General features: G+C 41.0%; 1 protein-coding gene across 9 annotated transcripts in view; it reads right to left on the bottom strand.

Annotated features, from left to right (window-relative positions):
• The window catches only part of tenm4 (teneurin transmembrane protein 4), a 185,784-nt gene that overhangs the window by 97,184 nt on the left and 62,639 nt on the right, over positions 1-25,961 (bottom strand). For 6 of the 9 annotated variants that reach the window (XM_088427919.1, XM_088427920.1, XM_088427922.1 and 3 more), the window contains 5 exons: positions 18,526-18,778; positions 14,989-15,087; positions 11,597-11,832; positions 5,888-6,052; positions 2,108-2,322 (listed from right to left, as the gene is read on the bottom strand). In XM_088427919.1, the coding sequence (XP_088284045.1) occupies positions 2,108-2,322; positions 5,888-6,052; positions 11,597-11,832; positions 14,989-15,087; positions 18,526-18,778 (968 nt within the window). Of the gene's footprint in view, positions 1-2,107; positions 2,323-5,887; positions 6,053-11,596; positions 11,833-14,988; positions 15,169-15,269; positions 15,345-18,525; positions 18,779-25,961 lie in introns of all 9 variants that reach the window. The other 3 variants (XM_088427924.1, XM_088427928.1, XM_088427927.1) reach the window with 2 other exon arrangements.

The raw sequence follows: 25,961 nt of genomic DNA, 5'->3' as shown, positions 1-25,961 counted from the left end.
TCATTAATAAACTAGAATTAGCTTACTAACAGCGTGCTTTCTCGCTAGCTAGCAAGTAAAACAATGAATGTAAACTTCATATGCTAAGCGTTAATAGTAATTTAAAGACAGTCAAATCCTCTAAAGTGTTCAAAATAAAACTCGCCACGCGACTATAAACATCTCACGTGTTTCGGAACGTAACAGAGGGATGCTAGCAGCGCTAGCAATGAGAGTCCGCAATGCGGGTTATCCCAATAACAAGCCGGCGCCATCAACTTGGCTTTCAAGCCGTCACTTTTTTGATCAAACCGGCCGATATTGTTTTCTTTAATGGAAATCCAGAGGAAAGAAATTAAGTGAGTTTGCCAAATAACATCTACGAGCAGTCGCTTCATCATACTAGCGCGGGCTCCATGAATAACAATGAGGCCACATTTCACTTTCATCTCCGCTGTGATCAGCTACAGGTAAGAAACGAGCCCTTTCGAGACAACGCCGGCCTGAAAAAAAAAAAAACTAAATCACAAGCGACGGTAATTTCGAGCAAAATTGGGCTTGGGGAAAAAGCAAAACGACAGTCGCGCTAAGAGAATGAACTCTAAAGTGCGAGCTAGGCGGCCAGATATGATTCATAACCAGATATATCTCTGGGAAATTAGAGCAAAAGAAAAATCCTCCCTCTAGCTGCACCTCGCGAGGTTATGGCTCCTTTACGTGATTCATCGACGATACCCGAGCGCGCGGATATGTATTGTAAATCCTCACCGACGTAACAAAAGGTGATTCATAATGCAGCGGAAAGGGTTATGAATTGATTCCGCGCTAGATCTAACAATATAGCGGGTTATATTCTGCCGCAGAACAGGAATGTGGAAAATTGCTCGTATCGTGTGGCATTATTGTAGATACGATAAAATTGTGTGTTTACCGGTATAAACAAAATGCAGGGTCTGTTTACGACAAAATTTTGTTATATGTCGTCAAATTACGTCTTACGTTAAAAGAGACCCCCGTGTCTTAAATTTCAACCAAGAAAATCCAACAGGATTTGGGAAAAAAAAAAAAAAAAAAAAAAATATATATATATATATATATATATATATATATATATATATATATATATATATTGCATTGGAATAAAGTCACTTGACTGTGGATCTGATATATGGAGCAGATATATTTCCATATTGTGGACATTATCATTGTTACAAGACGCTAGCTTCATGCTAGCAATTACTGTTTACTTCTGCTATTTTTGGTTATTTTGTGATGTCTTGTAGAAGAAAACATAAGAACATTTCTTTATTTTGAAAATATTTTGTTGCTTTGCGGCTCGCGTGGAGAAAAAAAAAAAGCATCGCCTCGATGCAGACAATTTACAATTTTATTACAGTGGACCCCCAGGGTTACAGCGTCCCTAGCTTACGTTTTTTTTCATGTTACGAAGTGAAATTCGAAGTTGTGAGGTATTTTTCCCACCTTACTACGTCAACAACAATCACAAAATTCAAACTTGGTGACTGCGTCACAGCGTCCCTAAGATGCTGGTCTGCTATTGGTCGGCGTCACGTGTTACTAAGCACCCGATCGTGTGAGTCCTTACAATATCGTATTTCTTGAGCATTTTAGTGCTTAATTCAAAGTTAAATTGGTTAGCCATGGGTCCCAAGATTGCTAGTGATATTAAAGGGGAAGTAGGAAGATGATTAGTGTGGAAACAAATCTGGAGATTATCAAGAAATACGAAGGCACACACATAGTTACCCTCACAAGGAAATAAAATTTCATTTTTTCATTATATATTTTTTAATTTATGATGTTCTTTAATTAAATACAAGTATATTATATATAAGTAGCACTAACTACACTATTTCGTTACTATTTTTTGATCGGTATATAAAATTTAAAAGTTTTGTGCACATTAGCTAATTAGCATAGTTTTCTACTGCCCGCCATACGCCGATTCCGCCTTACGTTCCCAACGCCGGAACGGATTAACGTCGCATGGCGGGGGTCCGCTGTACTTCTTAACATTGAAACAAAAAGCGAAAAACTAGCTTGCCGCTTTCTTTCACGCTAAACCCGGCTAATGCGCTAATGAGCTCATTTGAAAGTCAAGTCCCACCTGCGTATGAGACGGGGGCAGGCCCCTCCTTCCGTATATCCCCACTAAGGCATCCTTGCTGAGCGATACGTTGAACTTCATGTACATGGGGTGGTCCACGAAGACCTGGGAGCGCCAGAAGACGCCGGGCGGGATCTGCTGCGCGACCTTGCGCCCCACGTCGATCTCGCCCATGTCGATGTAGCTGTCGTCGGGAAACGGGCTGTCCAATTTGCCTGAGGGGCGCATATGCACGCGCGCGGGAAATCGGTCAGAGATCACACCATTAATTCGGCGGGAAAAAGTCGAATAAATGACTCGATTTGACCTTTCCTGTCATAACGCACAAGAAATGAGAATAAACACATTGAAAGTGCAACCCTATGCTTTGGAATGTGTGCCGGCGACATCAAAATAAATAATAAAAAGATCGTAATTAGGCATGGGGGGGAATAACCGGGTTGACGGTTTACCGTAGTTAAAATGTCAAGGTTTCAATAACCGCTAATACTGTCTACAACCGGGTAATGAATGCTTTTATTTCTTTGTTAATCCGACAAAAGGGGCGTTTCAGTCATTCAACCCCAAAGACGTATTTTTCCGTTTTTCAATTCAAGACATTCAAGCCCCCCCCCCAAATTTTTTTAAAGTGTTGGCTAAAGGATGTTCTAAATGGCCTTGTATTAAAACAACAAAGAACTAAAGTACTGGACCTTAGTTCATGGAGTGCTTAAGTAATTGATTACTTTAATTATTTCAGTCATGGAGTATTTTAGCACTTCAGTAACTGATATAATCACTTTAGTACATACCTATACAAAATCATCAATTACCTTAGAAATGAAATACCTAGAGATTTATTCTGTATTTAATTATCCAAAGTAATGGATTACCTCAGGTAATGAAGTGCTAAAGTAATTGCTGACTTTAGTAACTACAGTAATTGAGTATTTTAGCACTTCAGTACCAAATATAGTCACTATAATACACAATTATACAAAATAATCAATTACTTTAAAAGAGAATTACCTTGTGATTTATTTTGTACTTAATTGCCTTAAGTAACAGATTACCTGAGATAATGAAGTGCTAAAGTAATTGCTGACTTTAGTAACTACAGTAATTGAGTATTTTAGCACTTCAGTACCAAATATAGTCACTATAATACATAATTATATAAAAAAATCAATTACTTTAACACAGAATATATTAGTGATTTATTTTGTACTTAATTGCCTTAAGTAACAGATTACCTGAGGAAATGAAGCGCTAAAGTAATCAGTTACTTTAGTATCTACAGTAATCGAATTCCATCAAGTACTTTCATGCATAACTATCCAAAATATATAGTGCTAATGTGTAATATTGTAGAACTTAAAGAGCAAAAGTGATTGATTTATTTTGTGCTAAATTACTAAAGTAATGGATTACTTTAGTAATTGTTTAATACTTAATTCTCTGAGTATCGGTCATTTTTTCAACTTGCTTTGAGCAAACATCATACCGCCGAATTGTAACATAAAAGTTGCAAAAGTTAGTTCGCTGCTTGATACGTCGTCTTCACGAATAATCATCAAACACGCTTTGCTGGTGTATCTCATATCCTGCTGCTCCATAATTTAAACCTCGACACATTTTTAGAGACTTGCTATTGAAGTAATGGCATGCCTGGGAAAACTGAATTAAAAAGGTCGAACATATGGTGACACAAATGGTGGAGCGAGCGGGAAAAAAAAACAAAACACGAGTCGCACGGTTGTAATTGAACCTATAGTAATAAAGTGAGGGATGTAATTATATTTGCGAAGGATGCGGAAAGCTCCGCGTAGCCGAAAAGGTGGAAAGCTCCATATGCCGCTTATTGCACCTGGTACCGGACTCGGTGGAAATGACAACATCTGTTAGCCCTGCGCTGACGAGCTCCAACGCTAACGACAACGAGTTTCGGGACGCGGCGGCGGGCACGGCTTCAGCTTGCAGATGGCGCGCATTGTAAACAGTAAGTAGCAAGCCGCCCCGACAAAACACTCTTGTCGTAATACTTCCGCCGCTGACCGAAATGATTCACGCGTACTAGCTTTCCAAACACCCAAACTGAAAGGCTATTGTTTAGCAACTCTTAATACGATAACTGGCCAATATGCCGAGCAGATATACAGTAGACTTGCAAGGATCATATATTTTGGAATCGGTGCGTAATATAAAAAAAAATATCGAGTATAGCTGTCTCTACGTGGTTTTCGGGTGCCAATTGAGTCAATTTAATGATTGCCGTATTAGGTTCAGGCAACTTAGAAAATTTAATAAACAGGAAGGAAGACAAGGGCCTTTTACTCGCGAGGAGGGCGGACAGGAAGCGTCACATTCTGAGAGCTCGAGATCTGGGATGACCTGTATGCAATTATTCGCGATGCGCCCTTAATTTTAGGATCAAATCCTGGTATTTTCTATGTTACCGTGTATACTGGGGTCCCCAAAATATCTGTCACCAAAATATCTGTTTGTGTATGTGTGTGCGTGCATACATAAAGTAATCATTTACGTTAGTAATTCATGAAACTAAGTGACTGTTTTTGGGCTTTAGTAAGTCATAGTTTTATGTTACAAGTGATGAGATGATTTAGGATTTTTTTTTCATAAACCAGTTTATGAACTTTTTTAAAAAAGCATTGAGGGCCATGTCGAAATGTATTTTTAGTCTATGCCTCGGGACACAAAAATGTGTACGGCGGGCCGCAAATGGCCCACAGGCCGTAGTTTGGACACATCGGAATTTGGCTTTCTCGGCAAGAAAAAAAATCTTAGCCCATTGTCAGATTTTTTTGCTTGAAACAAGAAAATTTGCCTCCTTTTTGAACTACTTTTTATATTACGTATTTCTTCCGGCACTTTTTGCTGCGTTTGAATGATCACGTGTATGAAACGTGCAAAACAAATGACGCTGTCTTACTTTTCCCCGCATGACGACGTTACGAATCGCAATATTCCGTGGCCCCACAAACACGATATAAAAGGTTAGCGGCGATTGAGTTAAGTCGGGCGCGTTCCCGTAAGGTCGGACAGCCAAATAACAGGCAGATTTGAGTCACGTTATTGGCCGACTTCCCTATCAGTCACTGCCAAGCCAATTAGGTGATTTGGCGGAGTTCCATGTAAGTGTAGCGCTTGCGCTGCGGCGGCAAAACAAGACAGAGACAGCTCGTCATTGTTACCGGCGACGGCGGCCCCAGAATGAGACCTCTTCCAAAAACTATCGATTTCCCATCCCCGGCGGCCGAGCTCGGACCTTTTTTCCGCGGCCGGCCGAAACGCACTTTTCTACCTCGCGTTCGATGAAAAAAGACAAGTGCGGGATTCGTCTATATGCTAATGACCCCATTCGCTACCTCGGCGGCGAATGGCACGGCTACGTTTTGGCCCCCGGAACGCAAGCGGGAAAAGTTTCCTGGAGCCGAGCCGTCGGTACCGTGGGGCGAGCACATGCTCGCGTTGGCCGCCGGGCTCGGCCGCGCGGGCGGAGGAGATGAAAGGATGGCATCCGTTACGAAGGGTGGGCGAGCGGCTAATCCCCCCCCCCTCCTGCCCGCCCCTACGGTCGTAGCCCCGGGATATTTTTTCTCCCTCCGGGAACAAATAAGGCTTTCCCACTGACGAGCACTTTCACAGGATTACAATGCAGATCTCGCCGCGTGCCACCGAAGCGCCAAGCAAACTGGCCGTAAATGTCAAGACAAACTTTTGTCCGCCCGCAAAACTTCCCGCCTGAGCCCTTGCGATAAAGCGCTTGAAAGGCGCACTTACTGTCGTCTTTGCCTCTGCGATCGGGTACCTCCACGCCCGTGTTGCCGAGCGGCCTCAAGCTCAGGTCCGTGGGGAAAGGGGGGCCGCTCGTATTGTCGTCCGTCACGTGGTACAGCTGTCGCTGCGTGGGCTTCAGGTGCCAGTTGAGGCCGAAAAGGTGCATGGCTGCAAGGGGAGACACGGCAAGAGCGTTTCCGTCAGCTAAGAAAATAACCACGGTTAGCGCTGCAGTGCTAGACTGGCTTATGCAGTGGACCCCCGTGTTACGAACCTGTTCCGCGGTTGGGCGCGTGAGACAAATTCACCGTATGGCGGGCAATCCGAACCTATGTTTAAATAGCTAATGCGTTGAGAACCCCGGGTAAAAACATCGAAATCATATCAATCATACAGATTTAAAAAATGCTAGCAAAATAGTATAGTAAGTCAGAAAACATCATAAATGAAAAATATAGAAAGGATTTATTTACCTTCGAGTGGCGCTTACAATGCCCATAATCCCTGGTAAGGGTAGCCTAGGCTAGGCTAGCTTTGCATTTTTTGATTATCTCCAGCTTCGTTTCCATAGAAATCATCTTCTTACTTCTCTCTTTAACATCACTAGCAATCTTGGGACCCATGGCTAACCCAAAAAACTTTAAATTAAGCGATAAAATGCACTATAAATACGGGTTTGTGACCACTCGCGCTAGAGCAAAACTTTACCGTTCCGCCATTTTGAAACGAGTGAGGCCGACCAATAGCAGACCAGCATCTCCGTCATGTGACGGCAACAGAAATTAAGTGCAATTACCTAAAAACGCCTGCAGATGGAGACAAAACAACACAAATACATCCAAGCCCCTAAGGTCATGACAGTTGTTTTTGTCACAAAGCGGGGAAAATACTTTAGAGGGGACGAAGAAATTCAGTATTCCACATCGCAACATGAAAAAAATGTAAGCCAGGGACGCTGTAACCTGAGGGTCCACTGTATTAGGTAAGCATTAGTCAAGGGTGTCAGCTACCCTCCGTAAATGACAAGAATTGTATTATTTATTATCGTTATTTCTATTTTAAAAGACGAGAATTCTCCATGGCACTGAGAGAGTTAATGTCAACACTCTGTTAGCATAAATATATTTGGGCTATCTTTCACGTTTGCTAATTCGATGCTTAAAAAAGCTACTCCTGTCACTCCACTGAGGAAATTGAGTGCGACGATATCATAGAATCAAATGAAACATTGTCACCCTTTGATAAAAAGTGGAGCTTGAGTAAAAGCAAAGGCTTTTAACTCCACTGGCGTGAGTGAAAAAAACCGTAGAAACGGTTTAATGGTTAACGGCAAATTCTGCTGAGCTTTGGAATCCGAGCGCCGCGCTGACCTCGAGCGACAACGTCTGCTTGCTGACGTTGACGTGGACGGATGACCGCGCCTTCCAGCTCACCCCCGATGAAAAGCAAAAATGTTTAAACATAATTAAAAAAAAAAATGCTTGAAAACAGGATATTTCAATGCTTATTAAATTTTTGCTAGCTAAAACAGCATACTTGAGTGCATTTTATGAAAAAGTGATCAGTAGGAACGGCAGCTTTCAGTTCAGTCAATTAAACTGCCTTTGAAAATGAATATGGCGGCTTGGAAACAAAACGTAAACTCAATGGGTGAAGCGTGCGGGGATTTTACAAGTTTGACAAAAGAAATGTCCTCCGATGGCGGTGCGGGGACAAGGGGTGGTAGGGGGAAATAAAGAGTGGGGGGGGGAGGGGGAGCGGGGGGGTGACAGATCACCAATACCGGAATGGACAAGATGAGCTTAGCGAGGCAAAAAGAAAAACGTTGGAATTCAACAGTCAGCAGAAAAAAAAAAAGACCCAGGAACTCAATACGGCCATTTTATTGGTTTGTCGCTCGTCTTAAGGTCTTCTCGTCGACAAGCACATTGTTCATTTAGAAAATTTCAAAAATGCACTTACTAAATTTTCCGCACTATAATCCGCACCGAAAAGCTTTCAAATTTCTCAAAATTTGCGTTTTATAAACCACCATTTTTTATTCATTTCAGGTACAAATATATAATAATTATATTCAAAATAATCAAGCGCTAAGGGAGAGACGCTCCCTGTTTGGTTGACGTTTAATTTGAAGGCATTTTTAAGTGCGCCTGTCATTACATGACTTCGCAGACAAAACATTCACAGTTTGATCTTTTTGACTACTTTCTTCTCGCTTCAAAGTTTCGACTTTCTCGTGATTCATTTACATAAATGGTGCTAAAAAAAAAAAGTACATTAAACAACCGAATGCCATACGCAAAGTGATTATGCTTTAGTCGTCGTTTGATTTGTTTTGACACACAACAAGGCTGAAAATGTTTTTCTGGCAAAACGTCGCCGTCTCAAATTTGTGAGGAAGAAAAATGACCGATTTTCGCTGCTGTGTCGCTTCATTGTGTGAATTTTAATAACAACAAAAATCACAAATAGCAATGGGAGGAAGAAAATCAATTTTACAATGTTGAACAGCAAATCGAACTGATTACTTTTTACTGCTGTGACAGGAACAATTCGTTTTTCTTTTCAAATTAAGAGCAAACCAAATGGAAAACGAAGCAACTTGATTGTTTTGTAGAAGTTCTAAGTTCCGCTGGGGGGCAATAGTTTCCCCAAATTCTTTCCAATTAGTAAAAAGCACTTACCATACTATTTTGTGACTAATTTTCAATATTTATATACAATGTTATAAAACACATTAGCTAATTACCATAGGTTTCTATTGTCCTCCATACAACGATTTTGGTATATAAAAAAAAAAAAAAAAAAAAAAAAAAAAAAAGCTCACGTAATAAACAAGTAGTCATTGGGCGCTTTTCGTCAAGATGAGGAAAACGCACAAAGTCGGCGTTCGTTCCAAGCGTCCTAGTAACGCGTCCGTTCTTCATCCCGTCCGTCCCCGAGGCCTCCGACGGCGGGAGGATGGGAACCCGGCCGAAAGAGACGCCCTATTTTCTTGCTTTTTTTTTTACCTCCGGGGGGTAAAAACTTTGCGATGACACGGAAAGGGTTTTGTAGGACTAACTGGACACTTCTAATGAGACATCCAGAGACGGAGGCAAGCTGCGCTCTCGACCTGTCAAGAGTTTCCCGCCGCATGTTGTGGCCTCCTTTCGCTTACATGTTGGCAGGAAAGTCGGGTCACGCCGGGTGCCAATTAGGGGACGCCGAAGAAAAAGACCACTCGGCCGCTTTCGCCCGGCATCCTTTGATGCCGTGACTTCGGCGACGGCCAACTTTTTTGCTCTTACCGCGCTTTTAATTAGCAGAGGGACATCTGAACTCGCCGGCCGACATTAGATTCATCGTTTGGAATTCGGGTTTTACTGGCGTCGATTTTGCCCGACCGATGAATGGCTGTTGTTGATTTTGCGCGAGCTATTAATTTCTCTTTGAACAGATCAAACCTTTAAAATAAATGTGAGGGTTTTCCTCCAATTAAAGTTTCTTTAAATTATACCTGTCCAAAAAGACAAGTTTTTAAATGAATTTCAGACTATAAGCCAGTACACACATATATATATATATATACACACGTATATACATATATACTCACATATTTATATGTATATACTCACATAAATGTGAGTATATATGTAAATATATGTAGATACGTATACATATTTATACGTATATACATATATACTCACATACATATTTATACGTACTCATAAATATGTATATATGTATATATGTATGTATATATATATATATATATATATATATATATATATATATATATATATATATATATATATATATATATATATATATATACTCACATATTTATATGTATAACTCACATGTATACATATATACTCACATACATATTTATACGTATATATATATATATATATATATATATATATATATATATATATATATATATATATATATATATATATATATATATATATATCTAAAGCACTGCACTTGACACGTGCGTAAATGTACGTGTGGTGGCAGGTAATGAAACGTGCGTGTGAATTCTAAGCACAATTCAAATCGGTCATTGTGAAGTTTTTAATGGGCGCCCAGCGACTGAAGATTCACGGCGAACTTTATCGAGTCCCGCCCGCAAAGCGGGGCGCAAACAAAAGCAATTCTCGGGCGGCAACATGCATCAGGAGGCCTAATTGGCTTAATTAGACACCTCGCCTCCAGTTCCCCCAATTACAAGCTTGCGCAATTAATTGCACTCCAAACAAAAGCATTTTCACATCAGTCTTTTAATTAAACGCGGCCGCCGATCGGGGTGAACCTCGGCGTCCTGTTTTTCGACGCACCTGGAGATGGCCTCAGTTATTTTATATAATTACGCGGCGCGATGAAACGGGGCTCGGGGCCAGGAACCCCGAAATCCACTATCGTTCTCCCGAAATCCCGCAGAATTATCTTTAATCACCGCCGGCCTCAGAACGTAGCTAATAATCTTTTGACAAAATAATGAATTTTTAAAGAAAACGGATTACTATTAATGCAGATTTGAGTGCGTTTGATCCTCGGGGGGAAGAAAGAGCCGGAAATTGATTGCCTCCCCTGATTGTTATGGCATAATATCTATTCAAAACGTCCGCAATGAAAAATTAATTTGTCTCGCCCGAATCATTTGTGCGCCCACTTGGCTAATCTTGTACTGTGTGTCCATAATATCAGCTACACCTGCGCCAAAAATGAGATGATTAGCTAAATAACTTTCATTATTCCGCGCCAAATGAATCCTTTCATTTTTCTTGCTCGTTCAATGACGAACTTTAATTCATCCCTGACAAGTTTTTTTCCATCTAATGTGGGCGGAGCATGACATGAAAATTTGTACGCAAGTCCCCTCCAATTTTAAGAATAATTTGCCAAATTATAAAAATGATTTCTTATTAATTATAGGAAACCAAACAAGCTAGTAATTATTAACGCAAACAAGCTAGTAATTATTAACGCTAACATAAAATGTCAGCTAAATGTATTTTGGGAAAAAAAAAAAAAAAAAAAAAATATATATATATATATATATATATATATATATATATATATATATATATATATATATATATACATACACAACATTTAGAGACATTTAGAGTTATTTTTTCTTGCCACCTTTTGGCCTTTTTTCAACCATTAGACAGGTGTGCAAAGCGTATTAAATATAGATCATAGAGATAAATGATAGCGTACATTACCCGTGTGTAATTCACTTATGGGCTGGCCAAAAGGGGAAGAGCTGATTTAATAGCACCCAGATAGCCTTTAGCCAGCCGGGCCGCGCAGGTTGGGGGGAATTTTATTAAAAAAAAAAAGAAATATAAAAATGTGCAAGTCTTTTCTTATCTGACCAGCGGACATCAGCAAGAACGCTGATTGCACTTTTCTCAAGTGACAACATTATTACGGCCAAGGTGATTGGCTGGGGACAAAGCGACGGATTGCGCACTGCAAAAAGGTGCCTTTAAAAAAGGGACATACACAGAGGAATCAAACATCCCCCCCAAAAAAAATATATATACATATATACATATATATATATATATATATATATATATATGTAATTGAAAATTGTGTACATTTTTGGGGTTTGAATACGGGCTTCAGCTTTTGCTTGTTTTCCTACAGAGCGTGTGCCCGTGATTGGTCGGCGACCGGTCGGCCCGCCATGGCACCGAGGCCGAGACTCACCGACAAAGTAGGCCAGCAGGAAGAGCAGCGTGACGGAAACCAAGATGGCGCTGAGGGCGGCGCATTTCCAGTTGCAGTGCTTGTAGGGCTTCTTCAGACTGAAGGCGGGCCGCGAGAAGGTGCTGCGGGGGAGGGGTCGCGGGGGCGGCGAGTACACCGTGCTGGAGGTCAGCGGGTACCCCGGCGACGTGGTGCAATACATGGGCGAGGTACCGCCGGGCTTGAACAGGAAGTGCCTGCGGGGAGCGAAGTGACGTGAGTACATGTCCACGCGGGCTGTCTATCAAGTGCAATTGTGTTCCCAGGCACACTCTGTACCGTCGCCATGGCAACCCTGCTGCCGGATTAGTCGTTAGATATAAAACGCACTAAGGCAGCAATACTCGGCGTTTTCGCGAAAAGCAATATTTTCACAGAAATATTTTTTTAAATGTGCCGAATCTTCTCATTTCATAGAATGAGTACCTAGCTAGCGAGCCAGCTAACTACCTACCTAACCAGCAAGCTAGTTACCTATCAACCTAGCTAGCAAAGCCAGCTATCTATGTAGCTAGCTAGCGAGACAGCTACGTATCTACCTGGCTTGCGAGGCAGCTACCTAACCAGGGAGCTAGTTACCTACCAAACTAGCTACCTAGTTAGGAAAGCCAGCAACCTATCTACCTAGCTAGCGAGACAGCTGCCTAGATACCTAACCAGTGAGGTAGTTACCTACCAACCTAGCTACCTAGTTAGAAAAGTCAATTACCTATCTACCTAGCTAGCGAGACAGCTGCCTAAATACTTATTACAGTGAGCTAGTCATCTACCAACTAGCTGCCTAGTTAGGAAAGCCAGCTACCTATCTACCTAGCTAGCGAGACAGCTGCCTAGATACCTAACCAGTGAGGTAGTTACCTACCAACCTAGCTACCTAGTTAGAAAAGTCAATTACCTATCTACCTAGCTAGCGAGACAGCTGCCTAAAGACTTATTACAGTGAGCTAGTCATCTACCAACTAGCTACCTAGTTAGGAAAGCCAGCTGTCTATTAGCCTGGCTAGAGAGACAGCTACCTATATACTTGGCTAGTGAGCTAGCTAGCTAGTTACCTACCTGGCTAACGAGACAGCTGCCTAGATACCTAACCAGTGAGCTAGTTACCAACCAACCTAGCTACCTAGTTAGGGAAGCCAGCTATCTATGAGCCTGGCGAGAGAGGCAGCTACCTAGCAAGCAGTGAGCTAGTTACCTACCAAGCTAGCTACCTATTTCAATCAATCAATCAATCCAATTTTATTTGTATAGCCCTGAATCACCAAAGTCTCATCTTTTCCATCTTTTCTTTTACATCGGACGAGCCGAAGTAGAGGTCCATCAGATGCTGCCGTTCCTTGTCAAGGATCTTTTACCGACACGTTTACAAGAGGCGCACGTGATTAAACGCAACATTACAAGGTGCCACCAAGGACGCGTCTGAGAACATGTGTTAGCTTTAAGTACGGGGGCGGGGTGGGCACGTAGCGGTAGCGCTTGAGGAGTTATGACAGCTATTTTTCTTGACATCTATGGTAAAAAAAGACCATACACAAACTGACATGTTGTTTTAAGAGTTTGTGGGGAACTTGGTCTTGGAACTGTGGCACCATGTTCTGCGTGTTCTAACTTTCCAGGCTGCGCAATAGGTTTTGGGCGGAGCTATGTTTGGGACCCTGAAAATTAGTTCATACTCTTTCACGGTAATGAGCTATCGTTTTTCTTAATACAATTGGTTACGCTGTGATTTGAGTCAACGAGTCACCGCTTTGAAGATAATTTAGATGCCAGGTGATTATTTTTTTTCGTTTTGGCACACATGGAAGACGACGATGATGACGGGACGTTATGTTCTAAAAATAGCTTACCAGTGATTCAAAATGGCGGCTCTAAGCTTTTATATCCTACTTCCTGTGATATTCCATAGTTGGGTCCTTAGGACTTTTCCTTTGTATTGTCACATATTTGTTTTTTATTTTCGTATAATCATGTTTGGAGAGGAAGGGAAGGTTTTTATCGCCGGTGTTTATACATGCACATCAAAACTACTTAAGTGCAAAATCCAATTAGCTGATTGGTTCCGGAATGGGATAAAGGTGCAGATCTAGGAATTTTGTTAAGTGGATTACGGCCACTTATGTTCAGCTACGTCACCTTGTGTCGTAGCTACCAGCTGGCTTGGGTGTGAAAAATTGGATTTGTTTGATTTTCTGTTATGATAAATGTAAATGTCAACCAAAATTTTATTTTTAACCCTTGTGCACACAAACTTTTCAACCTAGACACATTGCATTTTTCCCTAGTTTTGCAAATGTGTTTAAAGGCAGAAAAGTTCATTATGAATATTTTTTTCCTTCAAAGACTCAAATTGTTCAGTGGCATCAGTTATATCCATACAGTATTTATTAACGCCCACAAAAAATTTAAAAATGTTATGGTCTGTCTTTGTAGCCTGTGAAGTGACATTTTAACTAGTCCATACCGCCACCTACCCTCTTGGGGTGAAACACAAGTCAACCAAGAATTTGCTGTTTGCTGACATATTTTGATTGCCACTCAGCAGAATGTTGCAAAAATCGCAGGAAAATCAAGTTCATAACTTCTATATAAACACATGCCAAAAATTGTAATTCTAATGGTGTTATATGGTCCAAAATTTGGACAATGATTCTCTTTGTACACAAAATCTCGCACGTCCAGCTGGAATCACAAAGATGTGTCCGAATCGTTGCTTTTGAAAATTGTACATGTTTTAATCATATGCTGGAAATTTCAGCTCCCTAGCGTTTTTTTCCCATTGTTTCTTTTATGATAACATAAAAAAAAGGAATTTCCTTAACTTATAACAATGCCGCAAGGGTTAAACTTGTTGGCAGTTTACTCTGAAAACACAAAGCAACATTACGCCATCAAACGTCTAGTTACCGCCACCTAGAGGTCTGGAGCCAAACCGTATCAACGGGAATGATTTTTTCTTCTTCTTGGTGGTTTGTTTCTCTTATTACGGCATCCATCTCGCCGCTCAGCCCGAGGGGCCAATCTCCAGCCGTCTGGCATGACTTCTCATCCTTGGCAGAGATTCATGCTCTACTGAGAGTCTTTCTAGGTATCGTTATTTTTCCTCACCGATTGTCCAAGAGCAAATAATGTGCTTCACAATCGGACATGCGGGGTGCGTTTTGCACGGCCTCTTAAGTTAGCGATTACGCTTCATTATCCGCTAAAAGGCTACAATGGGGACGGATTGAGCTTCTGGCACACAAATACACACACACACACACACACACACGTGGCGATGCCATTTCGAGAGCAGAGGATGTTGATGGAAACATAGCGCAAGGCATTGGCGACAGAAGCGGGGCTAGCATGCCACCTACCCGTCGTTGTAGGCGGCGTCGCGGCGCGCCGACGCCAGTACGTCCATCTCAATGGGGTTGTCCTGTAAAGTCTCAAGGAATGCCTGCTTTGCTATGTTTCTACACACAGATGGAGAGATGGAGATGAAGCCGTTGGTGAGATGCGCGTGCGGGGGAAGCACAGAAAATAACCGTCTCCCGCTCCACAAGGACACACAGCGTGGGACATAAAACACCTTATGGGACTACTCTACTACCACAGAAGCCAGGTTCCCCCCGCCACGCCGGGCACGCTGGCGTACCTGCTTTTGTACGAGCCCTGCCCCGATCTGCAAGCGTCTCGCTCCTCTCTGATAAGCATTAGAGTATTCGGGCTCCTTGTGAGGTTGTGGTTGGAAAAGAACAACGTGTCACTAGCAAACAGGAAAACTTTAAGATGGCTACTGCAGTGTCCCCCCCCTCTCCCAAAAGACGGTCGCTTGACGGCAGCGTCCCCCCGATGTACCGCGATAACTCTCCCACGCTCAGTTGCAGCCGTTTTTATCGATGAATAAAGCCGTGTGAATGTAAGTTTTTCACACGTGCAGACAAGGGAATATGAAGGACATATGAAGGGGTACGGCGGGCTACAAAAACAAAGGTCATTGGATACATATAGGCGCACAGGATGAGACTAGGGACAAAATGAACAAAACGGAAGCCGGATACAAGACGTCAAAAGAAATTGAGAGGACATTCGGAGACACCGGACAACGTGTCGCTAGCAACTTTAAGATGGATACTACAGTGTATCCCCCCCAAAAGACAGTCACTTTACAGCAGCGCCCGCCCGAAGTACTGCGAGAACACTCCATGATGCGGAATTGTGTAGCAGCGATTTTTATCAGTAAACAAAGCCATGAGGATGTATACCGTATTTTCCGCACTATAAGGCGCACTGGATTATAAGGCGCACCCTCTATTAATGACACATCTGAAAACATCTTCAATATATAAGGCGCACCGGATTTTAAGGCGCACCCTCTATTAATGACACATTTGAAAACATCTTCAATATATAAGGCACACCGGATTTTAAGGCGCGCCCTCAATTAATGACATATTTGAAAACTTTTTCAATCCCAATATAGTAATACTCAAAGTAATAATAATAACTCAAATAATAACTCTAAACTCTCATAGCATACAAACTCAATGTCAATATGAGCAACCTTGTTCAACTGTAAACACACAAAAGAAACGGGTCAAGCTTACTTTATCAGTCCAATCTCAATATTGATCCATATATAAGGCGCACCTGATTATAAGGCGCACCATCAGCTTTTTCAAAAAATTAAGGCTTTACAGTGCGGAAAATACGGTACGTTTTTCACTCGTGCAGACAAGGGAACACGAAGGACATAAACTGGGGTACAAAAACGAAGGTCATTGGATAAATATTGGCGCACAGGATGAGACTCGGGACAAAACGAACAAAACGGAAGCCGGATACAGGACATCAAAGGAAATTGAGAGGACATTGGGAGACACCGGGTGGGAGGGGAGGCACATATTTAGCATCGCCGTTGCTTTGCAGGGACGAGATTGGCAAAAGCAGCTTGTCACTGTGATTGCTTACACATGAGGAAGCGGCCTTAATGAAGGTTGTGCACAAAATAAAGCGCGTTTTCATTTCATGCTAAACCCCGCCGCTCGGCCTGCTCCGTTCCGCAAGCGGACGACGACGAACCAGCCGACCGTCATCCGCATGCTCCGGGAGAAAAGGCGCGCTTTTCATGTCTTTTCACGGGAGAGGAATCCAACTTTTAATGAGCGCGCATACCTGGGCCCAGGAAGGCGAGAAAAAAAAAAAAAAAAAAAAAAAGTCCTGGCTCGATACGAGATCAAAATGGGACTGAATGCCGCGGAATTCATATTTGGATTCCGACGGCCGTTGTCACGCTAGCAGCTAGCTTGTTAATGGCCGCGTGCAAAGTTTTCCGAAAGGGGTTTGACTTTTTTTATGGCGAGAATAAAAAAGAAATAAACGTACGACGGATGAGCTTTGACGATTCTCGTTCGTTCCATTTCATCGTGAAAATTTTACTTTGTACATGCGGCATAAAATCCAAACACCTTAGAAATATTTCGTAAAGTGCCTTGTACAAAAAACAAAGGCTGTAAATTTATGTGTTTTTTAAATGTATTTTTCTCCTTTAAAATCGGAAACTCGAGCTGTACATGCGGCGTTAAATCCAACCTTTAACTCCTTTAATTTTTTTTTTTACTTTACGGCGGTTGAAGAATTTTCTTTCTCAAGTTGCCAACTTAAAAAACGACGGATTTGAACACACGCCACGCGCCACTCCAAAGCTGCGCAAAACGCTAAAATCAAGTGCTGGGATCCACAATAATAAATGCGTTGCTACGTTAATCAGGCAAGGCGAGTGGTCGCTTCTCCTGATTTGGTCTGGAGTGGTAATAACGAGACCGGGGCCACTTTAATCCCCACGACGGCCAACCGGACGCACTCGACGCGAGGGTCTCCAACGGATGAACGTACGCGGCGTCGCTGATTAACGCGGCGTGACTACGAGGCGCCGCCGCTTATCGTTCCTCGTCCGATGTGATTATAATTGAGCACGTCGCCACGGTTACCGACACAAAAACAACGGGCCCAAAAGCAGCAGCCTTCTCTTGTTGGGCACTTTCGGAAGACTTGATGTCCTAGCTGGCGGGGCGGGCCTCATTTCATTGCATTTTCAAAGTAGTATTTTCCGCACTATAAGGCGCACCGGATTATAAGGCGCGTAGAATAGAAGCTACAGTAGTGGCAGGGGTTGCAACTTGCATCCATAAGATGAAGATACGTTAAAGGGAAGGTTTAAAAGAATATATTTATGTTTCAATTAAAATATATATTTTTTTAAACAAAACTTTTTTGCACTGTTTATGCACTGTATAAGGCGCACTGGATTATAAGGCGCACTGTCAGCTATTGAAAAAATTGATGGCGCCTCATTCGACAGAAAATAGAGTACTACAAAATGCGAACGGAAATGCGACGGAATGACATTTTATAAAATATGCTGAAAATTTGTCGATTGAAATGTTTTATAAATGCTAGATTTTGCTATTTGGATTAAAAAAAAAAAAAATATATATATATATATATATATATATATATACACTCACATACATACTATTTCTTTTTTTAATAGCTGGCTATGTTTAAATCACTAATTAAATTACCATAGACACCTGTTACCATTAGCCGCTACAACGTTAGCAATTAGCTGCAAAACTGATGCTGACAACCTGACGATTGCCGTTCCTACTGAGCACTTTTTATTGCACTAGGCTCAATCAAATGTGCTGTACTTTCGATCCGATGTCACACGTATAAAAATCTATGCCGAGCCTAAAATACAAGCATAAATGCTCACAAATCAATAAACTACAAATAAGTTGGCCAAAAGAAACAGTAAAACAAGACAAGTATACGACACTGAAGTACAAAGAAAATAACTAATAATCGGGCCTAATAAAAATGTGGGTCCGTCATCTCGGACACCGTACCTGGTCTCCAGCGGGATGTTGCTGTTGAGCAGCCAGTTGTCCGGGGCGCCGCCCGCATCGGGGACGCCGGCGTCCGGGGGCGCCGAGGAGCCGCCGTCGGTGGGCGCGGGGCTGGGGTTGCTCCGCGGCGTGTAGTTGCCCCGGTTCAAGGAGTTGACGGAGGCCGCATGGTGCTGGTGGTGATTGGGCGAATGGGAGTGGGACAGGGGCAGGGGGGGCGTGCGCAAACGAGGGTGGTTCTGAAAGACGGCGTCTGGAAGGCAAGAAGGGGCCATTTCAGCGATACGCTTTTAAAAATGCATGAGGCTGGCACGCAATAAGATCGGCGCCCCGAGCTGCCCTAGATTACCCGCAACTTCCACAAAACTCAATCGGTAGCATCCCAAGGAAAGTTAGACGGACTAAAAAAAAATTAAAAAAGGAATCTGACATCGGTTTTACCAAGCAACACGAAAATGGCTGCACGTGTCTTTTACAACGGGACGCACGAAAAACGTCGTCATCTTAAAGCCGACTGAGAAATACATACTGTGCAGGCAAATGGCAAAATATAAGGGACACTTATATTTTCATCTGTATTATTATTTTTACTATTAATATATATTTCTATGATTTATCATTATTTAAAAACTAAAAAAACATGCATATTAAATTTTATTATATTATACACAATTGTTCTTAAGAACATTTGATAAATTGACTAATCTGACAAAAAATATTAAATTATACTACAATTTTTTTTTCATCGTTTTAACTTATTGTTTATAACGATTATAACGATTTATAATGTAGTTAGGTTAAATATTTTAGCAAAAATATGTGTAAACTTTTTATTCTCACTGCATGTGCAGGGCAACAGTTACTATTGTTTATTTATATTGTTTCATCATTAAAAATACTTAAATTAAAAATGTGCCTTTTTTTAAGACAATAACCTATAGTGTGTGTAGACTTTTTATAACTACTCTATGTGAAAAAGTTAACAAATATTATTCTTATATTTTATTATATTATACACAATTGTTCTTAAGAACATTTGATAAATTGACTAATCTGATAAAAAAAAATAAACTGTACTACAAAATATTTTTTTCATAGTTTTAACTTATTGTTTAAAACGATTATAACAATTTACAACGATTAAGTGTAAAAAAGTATTTTAACAAAAACCTGTCAGGGGACTGTAAACTTTTTATTCCCACTGCATGTGTAGGCCAACAATTAATATTGTTTATTTATTATTGTTTCCTCATTAAAAATACTTATTAAAAATAAGTCTTTTTTTTTAGAAAATCACCTTTAAGGGGTGTGTAGACTTTTTATAAGCACTCTATGTGAAAAAGTTAACAAATACTGTTTATTTATAATTGTTTAGTTAAAAAATACTGAGCGAAAACGAATTAAAAAATCTTCCATTCTAACATTGCTTAGCTTGGCGGTAAAGAAAAGTGGAAGAGCGATGCGAAAGTTCAAAAGTGTCAAACCAATCCAAGAAAACAATCCAAAGAGTATTTAGTCATATGGCGTTGTCACTTTTCTCACCTGCTCAAACAATTCAAAGGCGTTTATGACACGCGGGAAAAGCCCAAAAAGGAAAGGCAGAGATAGAAGGCGCGCGCCGTAAACCAGCGAGCGACGGGCTCGTTTAGATTTATAATGTGCATCTTTCATTGGCCATCTGCAAAGAGTGCACCGGGCGCTGATTTACCTTCCCGCTCGGCTTTGAACCCGCTTCGGCGGCGCATATTTCATGGTCGGGAGCCCAGACAAGGAGAGTGTTTTGCGGGCGGGAGCGCTACTGTATATCACGCTGGAGTCGCGGCGACAGATGGCCGAGCGGGGCGCTTCCCTCCTAATTAGCTCGCCGCGAAAATGAAAAAATTAAAAAAGGGGACTCGTTTCGGGGGATGACCTCCCTAAACTGCGCTAATAAGATTATGCTAATGTCGTACGTAGGACAACGTGTGACTGAAAACGTATATATATATATATATATATATATATATATATATATATATATATGTATACATACATATATACATATATATGTATACATACATACATATACATATATATGTATACATACATACATATACATATATATGTATACATACATACATATACATACATATATATATATACATATATATATATATATATACATATATATATATATATGTATATATATATGTATACATACATACATACATACATATATATATATATATATATATATATATATATATATATATATATATATATATACATACACACACACACACACACACACACACACACATATATACAGTATGTATAAATATATATTTATAAGCATTGAATGTCTGGACTCCTAAAGCAAAAATGAGAGCGAATGAGTTGAAGTTTACTTTGTTAATGAAATCCAACTGCCGGTATGTAAGGTACTTGCGCTCCCATTATTCGAGCCTCAGATGACGCTTTTAAAGTAAAAGGCTGAAGTCTAAAAACAAAGCCGAACCTCGCCGATGTCATTTAGCTGCAATCATTTAAAAGCACGGCAAAAAAAAAAAAAAAGGTCCCTATTGACTTGCGGAAGAGAAAAGGCGATTCATTAGTTATCCGAGAGAAAGCGAGGACGGCGCCCGGACCACAAAAGGGCAAAACTTTCACATGCTTTTATTGAACAGAAGCCCTTCCATAGCATTCAGCGCGAAGAAAGGGAGTTTTTCCATTTTTCTTTGCAGCAGATGCGCACGTCAGTGCGAGCCTCCTGACGCTTCTCTGGGCCAGTAATTAAGCTAATGCACTTCATTAGCGCAGGCATCTTCCTCCCCCACGCGCTGACTGACAACACAACATGTCCAACAGGCCAACGCCTCAAGAAGCACGTATATGAATTGCACGTTCAAGCATGGACATTGTGCATTAACTAATTATTTGCCGTGATGTCATCGTGGTGGCTAGCATTAGCAAATTGTTTCATCCGTTTTATTTTATTTGAGCAGCTGAGCAATAGCGATTGGCAACTGGCAAAAACAACATTAAAAATGCCAAAGAAGTCATTGCCGCAAGAAAAACACAATGGCGTCTACCACCATAACAATCGAAATATTTGATTTTCATCACAACTATTACATCCCGCAAAGTATACCTCTCATCAAACTGAAAAATCAACTCCCGCAAAGTCTTGGAATCTCGACATTTTCAACAGAAACATGCAACATTTCACACTTTTTAAGCGCTTTTCTGTATTTAATACATTTCTCAAAGACAGGTGACGAGTGTAGGAGTAGTAGTAGGAGTCGTCGTAGCAGTTGTAGAAGCAAATGAAATGAGAAGTACAAGAAGAAGCAGAAGAAACAGAAGTGGAAGTAGTAGAGGCAGAAGAAGTAGTAGAAATAGTAGTATGTCGTAAAAGTAATCAAAGTCATAGTAATAGTAGAAGTATAGTAGAAGAAGCATAGGAAAAGTTATAGTAGAAGTCGTTGTACTAAAAGTAGAAGCAGAAGAAATAACAAATACAAGAAGAAGCAGAAGAAAAAAGTAGTAGAAGTAATTAAGGTAATAGAAGAAGCAGAATGAGTAGAACTAGCAGGACAAAAAAGTACTGTAGAAGCAGATGAAGCTAGAATTAGTAGTAGAAGAAGCAGACGTACTAGTAGTAGAAGATGTAGAAGACTCAGAAGTAGTATCAATAGTAGCTGAAGAAAGTAGTCGTGGAACAAGTGGATGAAGCAGTGGAAGTAGTAGTAGTAAAAAGTACAAGAAGAAGCCCAAGTAGTAAAAAGTAGAATTAGTAGTAGAAGTAGAGGAAGAAGCAGAAGAAGTCAAATTAGGTGTAGAAGAAGAAAAAGAGGCAGAAGCAGAATTATTAGTAGAAGAAGTAGAAGACTCAGAAGTAGTATCACTAGTAGTTGAAGTAAGTAGCAGTGGAACAAGTGGAAGAAGCGAAGGTAGTAGTAGTAGAAGTAAAAAGTACAAGAAGAAGCCCAAGTAGTAAAAAGTAGAATCAGTAGTAGAGGAAGAAGAAGAAGAAGACAAATTAGTAGTAGAAGAAAAGAGGGCAGAAGCAGAATTAGTAGTAGAAGATGTAGAAGTATCACTAGTAGTTGAAGTAAGTAGTAGTGGAACAAGTGGAAGAAGCGGAGGTAGTAGTAGTAGTAGTAGAAGTAGTAAAAAGTACAAGAAGCCAAAGTAGTAAAAAGTAGAATTAGTAGTAGAGGAAGAAGTAGAAGAAGACAAATTAGTAGTAGAAGAAAAAGAGGCAGAAGCAGAATTAGTAGTAGAAGATGTAGAAGTATCACTAGTAGTTGAAGTAAGTAGTAGTGGAACAAGTGGAAGAAGCGGAGGTAGTAGTAGAAGTAGAAGTAGTAAAAAGTACAAGAAGCCAAAGTAGTAAAAAGTAGAATTCGTAGTAGAAGTAGAGGAAGAAGCAGAAGAAGTCAAATTAGTAGTAGTAGTAATAGAAGAAAAGAGTCAGGAGCACAATCAGTTGTAGTAGTAGTACTAGTACTAGTACTACGAGTAATAGTGGAGGTAGTAAGCAATACTAACTGTCTGAAGTACTGTATAACCCAACAGCGGATTAGTCTTGTTTTTCAATGTTACATGCATGCGCACACAGCTGTATCCAAGGCGGCTAGCAGGCTGTGATGTGAAAACAAGTGGGCGAGATCAAGCGTGGTGACATCCCACCCCCCCGACCCCCCCACCCCCCCAGCAGCCCCCTTTGCAAAGCGTCCAAGTGTGAGCCATTGGATTGGACAACATTAATCAAAAGCTATGGGCCCCCTAAATAAATCATTACATCTCGCTTAGGTCCGCGGCGCCTATGGCTAATCGCCGCTGCACTATTTCCAGCCCAGTAGTATTTGTCTATACATATATTAAAAAAAAAAAAAATACAAATAGAATTTGTCACGAAGGCAGTCAAGCAACACGTTTGCCCCCAGCCCACTCTTTCCCGCACCATTAGACGAGTCCGCGGGGAAGCTCGGCGCGGGAATAGCAACCGCCTCTCCCGGACTTGTCGGAGCGCTAACAAACAGGTAATGGCGAGCGAAAAAACATACGCCGGCTCCACCGCTGAGCTCGCCCGCGTTACTAATTGTAGTGCTTTAGATGTCACCGTCAACAACACGCTGACAGGAGGAAAACTTGGGAGAACATATGCGGAAGCTTAGGCGGCGAGTAAGGAAGGAAGTTAATAAGTGTGGACCGAATAATCGTCTTTTCGCATGACGATAAAACAAATATATACGTATTTCTCTCTTGGTTAGAAAACTATTATGAATCCAGAATACAATAAAACGCATTTCCACTGAAGAATGAATCAAACACATTTAGATCCATTTTTTGGACGAATTTAAATAGTAGCTGGCTTTTTGATTCTTCGGAAAAACATTGAAATTTCAGCTTCACCCCAAATCTTCATTTAGTTTATGGCAAAAGCACAGTGGCGATTATTGCTGCTTGAAACAGTACAGCTGAGAAAGTGCTTTGTTAAAAAGTGGTCAGTAGGAATGGGAAACTAAGTCACGTGAGTCATTTCACTGCTAGCCGCTAATGTTGCTAGCATTTAGTGCTAGTCAAGGTTGCTAGCACTAAATACAACACATATATATATATATATATATATATATATATATATATATATATATATATATATATATAAGAGAGAGAGAGAGAGCGAGAGAGAGAGAGAAATACAGTGGACCCCCATGTTACAACGTCCCTGATTTACGTTTTTTTCATGTTGCGATGTGGAATACTGAAGTTTTTCGTCCCCTCTAAGGTATTTTCCCCGTTTTGTGACAAAAAACAACTGTCATGGCCCTAGGGGCTTGGCTGTATTTGTGTTGTTCTGTCTCCATCGGCAAGCGTTTTTAGTTGATTGCACTTATTTTCTGTCGCCGTCAATGCCTCCATGCAACGCGTCACTACAGTGCTGGTCTGCTATTGGTCGGCCTCATTCGTTTCAAAATGGCGGCACACTAAAGCTTTGTTCGAGCGCGAGTGGTTACAAAAGCGTATTTATAGTGCATTTTACTGCTTAATTCAAAGTTGAACGGGTTAGCCAAGATTGCTCGTGATGTTAAAGAGATAAGTAAGAAGATGGTTTATATGGAAACGAAGCTGGAAATAACCAAGAAATACGAAGCTAGCCTAGCCTAGGCTAGGGAATATGGGCATAACAAGTGCCACTCAAAGGTAAATAAATCCTTTCTATACTTTAATATATGATGTTTTCTATATACATGTATGTCATATATACGCAGCACTTACTATACTATCTTGGTACCAATTTGGTACCATTACCTATTTAACATGGATTTTCTTTCATTTGCATAATTAGCAGTTCAATTTACTATGCCACAAAAGGCAGCTGGGATCTCCTTCAAAATAAAAGCACCCCAGGGTTTATTTTGAAGTCGACCTTCCAAACATGTTTGGATAACTTGAAATGTTTCCAATATGCGGGAGGGGTAAGAGTATCTATCCATGGCCCCAGGATAAAGGAGTTGACTGTAACGTTATCTATAAATTGAGCTTTTCTTTGCTATCCTCAGCCATTAGCAGCGCCGCGAGCAGATGCCCGCCGCTCCTCTTCGGAGATCTCATGGATTTCCTGTCACCGTCCAAACAAGATGAGTGGTTATGCGCGCGGCTTTCTCTACGTCCGTCTGCCGCGCATCCATCAGGGAGGGCTCCGTGATTTCGTTATCGGGGGGCGGAGGGGGGGGGCGCAGATGGTGGGAGATCATCACGCGATGGACGTGATGCGTCTCAATTTGTGTCAGCAAAATAAATAAATAACAAAAAAGACATGTCGCTATGCAAAGGGCATTAGCCGCGCTAGCAAGAATGCGAGCGGACAAATTGTCAAAACGAAGCTCCGACTTCAACTAAACCACATCGTGCCGTCGTTTGTGTCACGTCCGCAGCGAGAAGAAAAACAATTTTTCAATGTTCTGCACGCTTCCATCCGCACACCATCGGCATTTTCAGTCTCTCGAAACGAAGAAAATTCAACGGGGTAGACGGGAACGAAACGGAACACGTTTTGCGGCATCGCAGCGCGCGCCGTTATTTCCCGAGGTGAATCATTTTGGTGACTCAAGGACAATGAATATTTTTGAAAAATAATAAAGTAGAAAAAAAACATGAAAAATGTGAATTAAGGGAAAGTATTTAAAGAATTATTGAAAAAAATAGTTTGGAAATACATTCAAATGAATGAATTGAAGGTATTGACAAAATGCAGTTTTTTTTATCGTCCACATCATCAAGATGTGGGAAATGTGTCTTTGTGAAAAATGTGAATAAAATATTGTGTCACACTGAATTAGAGGTTATTTCTTAACTTTCTTGTTACCGTATCGTGTATTTAGTGAACTCCACATCTTATATTTTCTCCCATTTATCACTGTTTATGCTAAGGTGCTTTTCCTGCTAGC

The sequence above is a fragment of the Hippichthys cyanospilos genome, chromosome 11 (genome assembly GCF_059441005.1).
Source record: "Hippichthys cyanospilos isolate Australia breed blue-spotted pipefish chromosome 11, RoL_Hcya_1.0, whole genome shotgun sequence".
In the NCBI taxonomy this organism is placed as follows: Eukaryota; Metazoa; Chordata; class Actinopteri; order Syngnathiformes; family Syngnathidae; genus Hippichthys; species Hippichthys cyanospilos.
The sequence above is the reverse complement of the archived record's forward strand: the minus strand, read 5'-3'. Positions and strand labels throughout refer to the sequence as shown.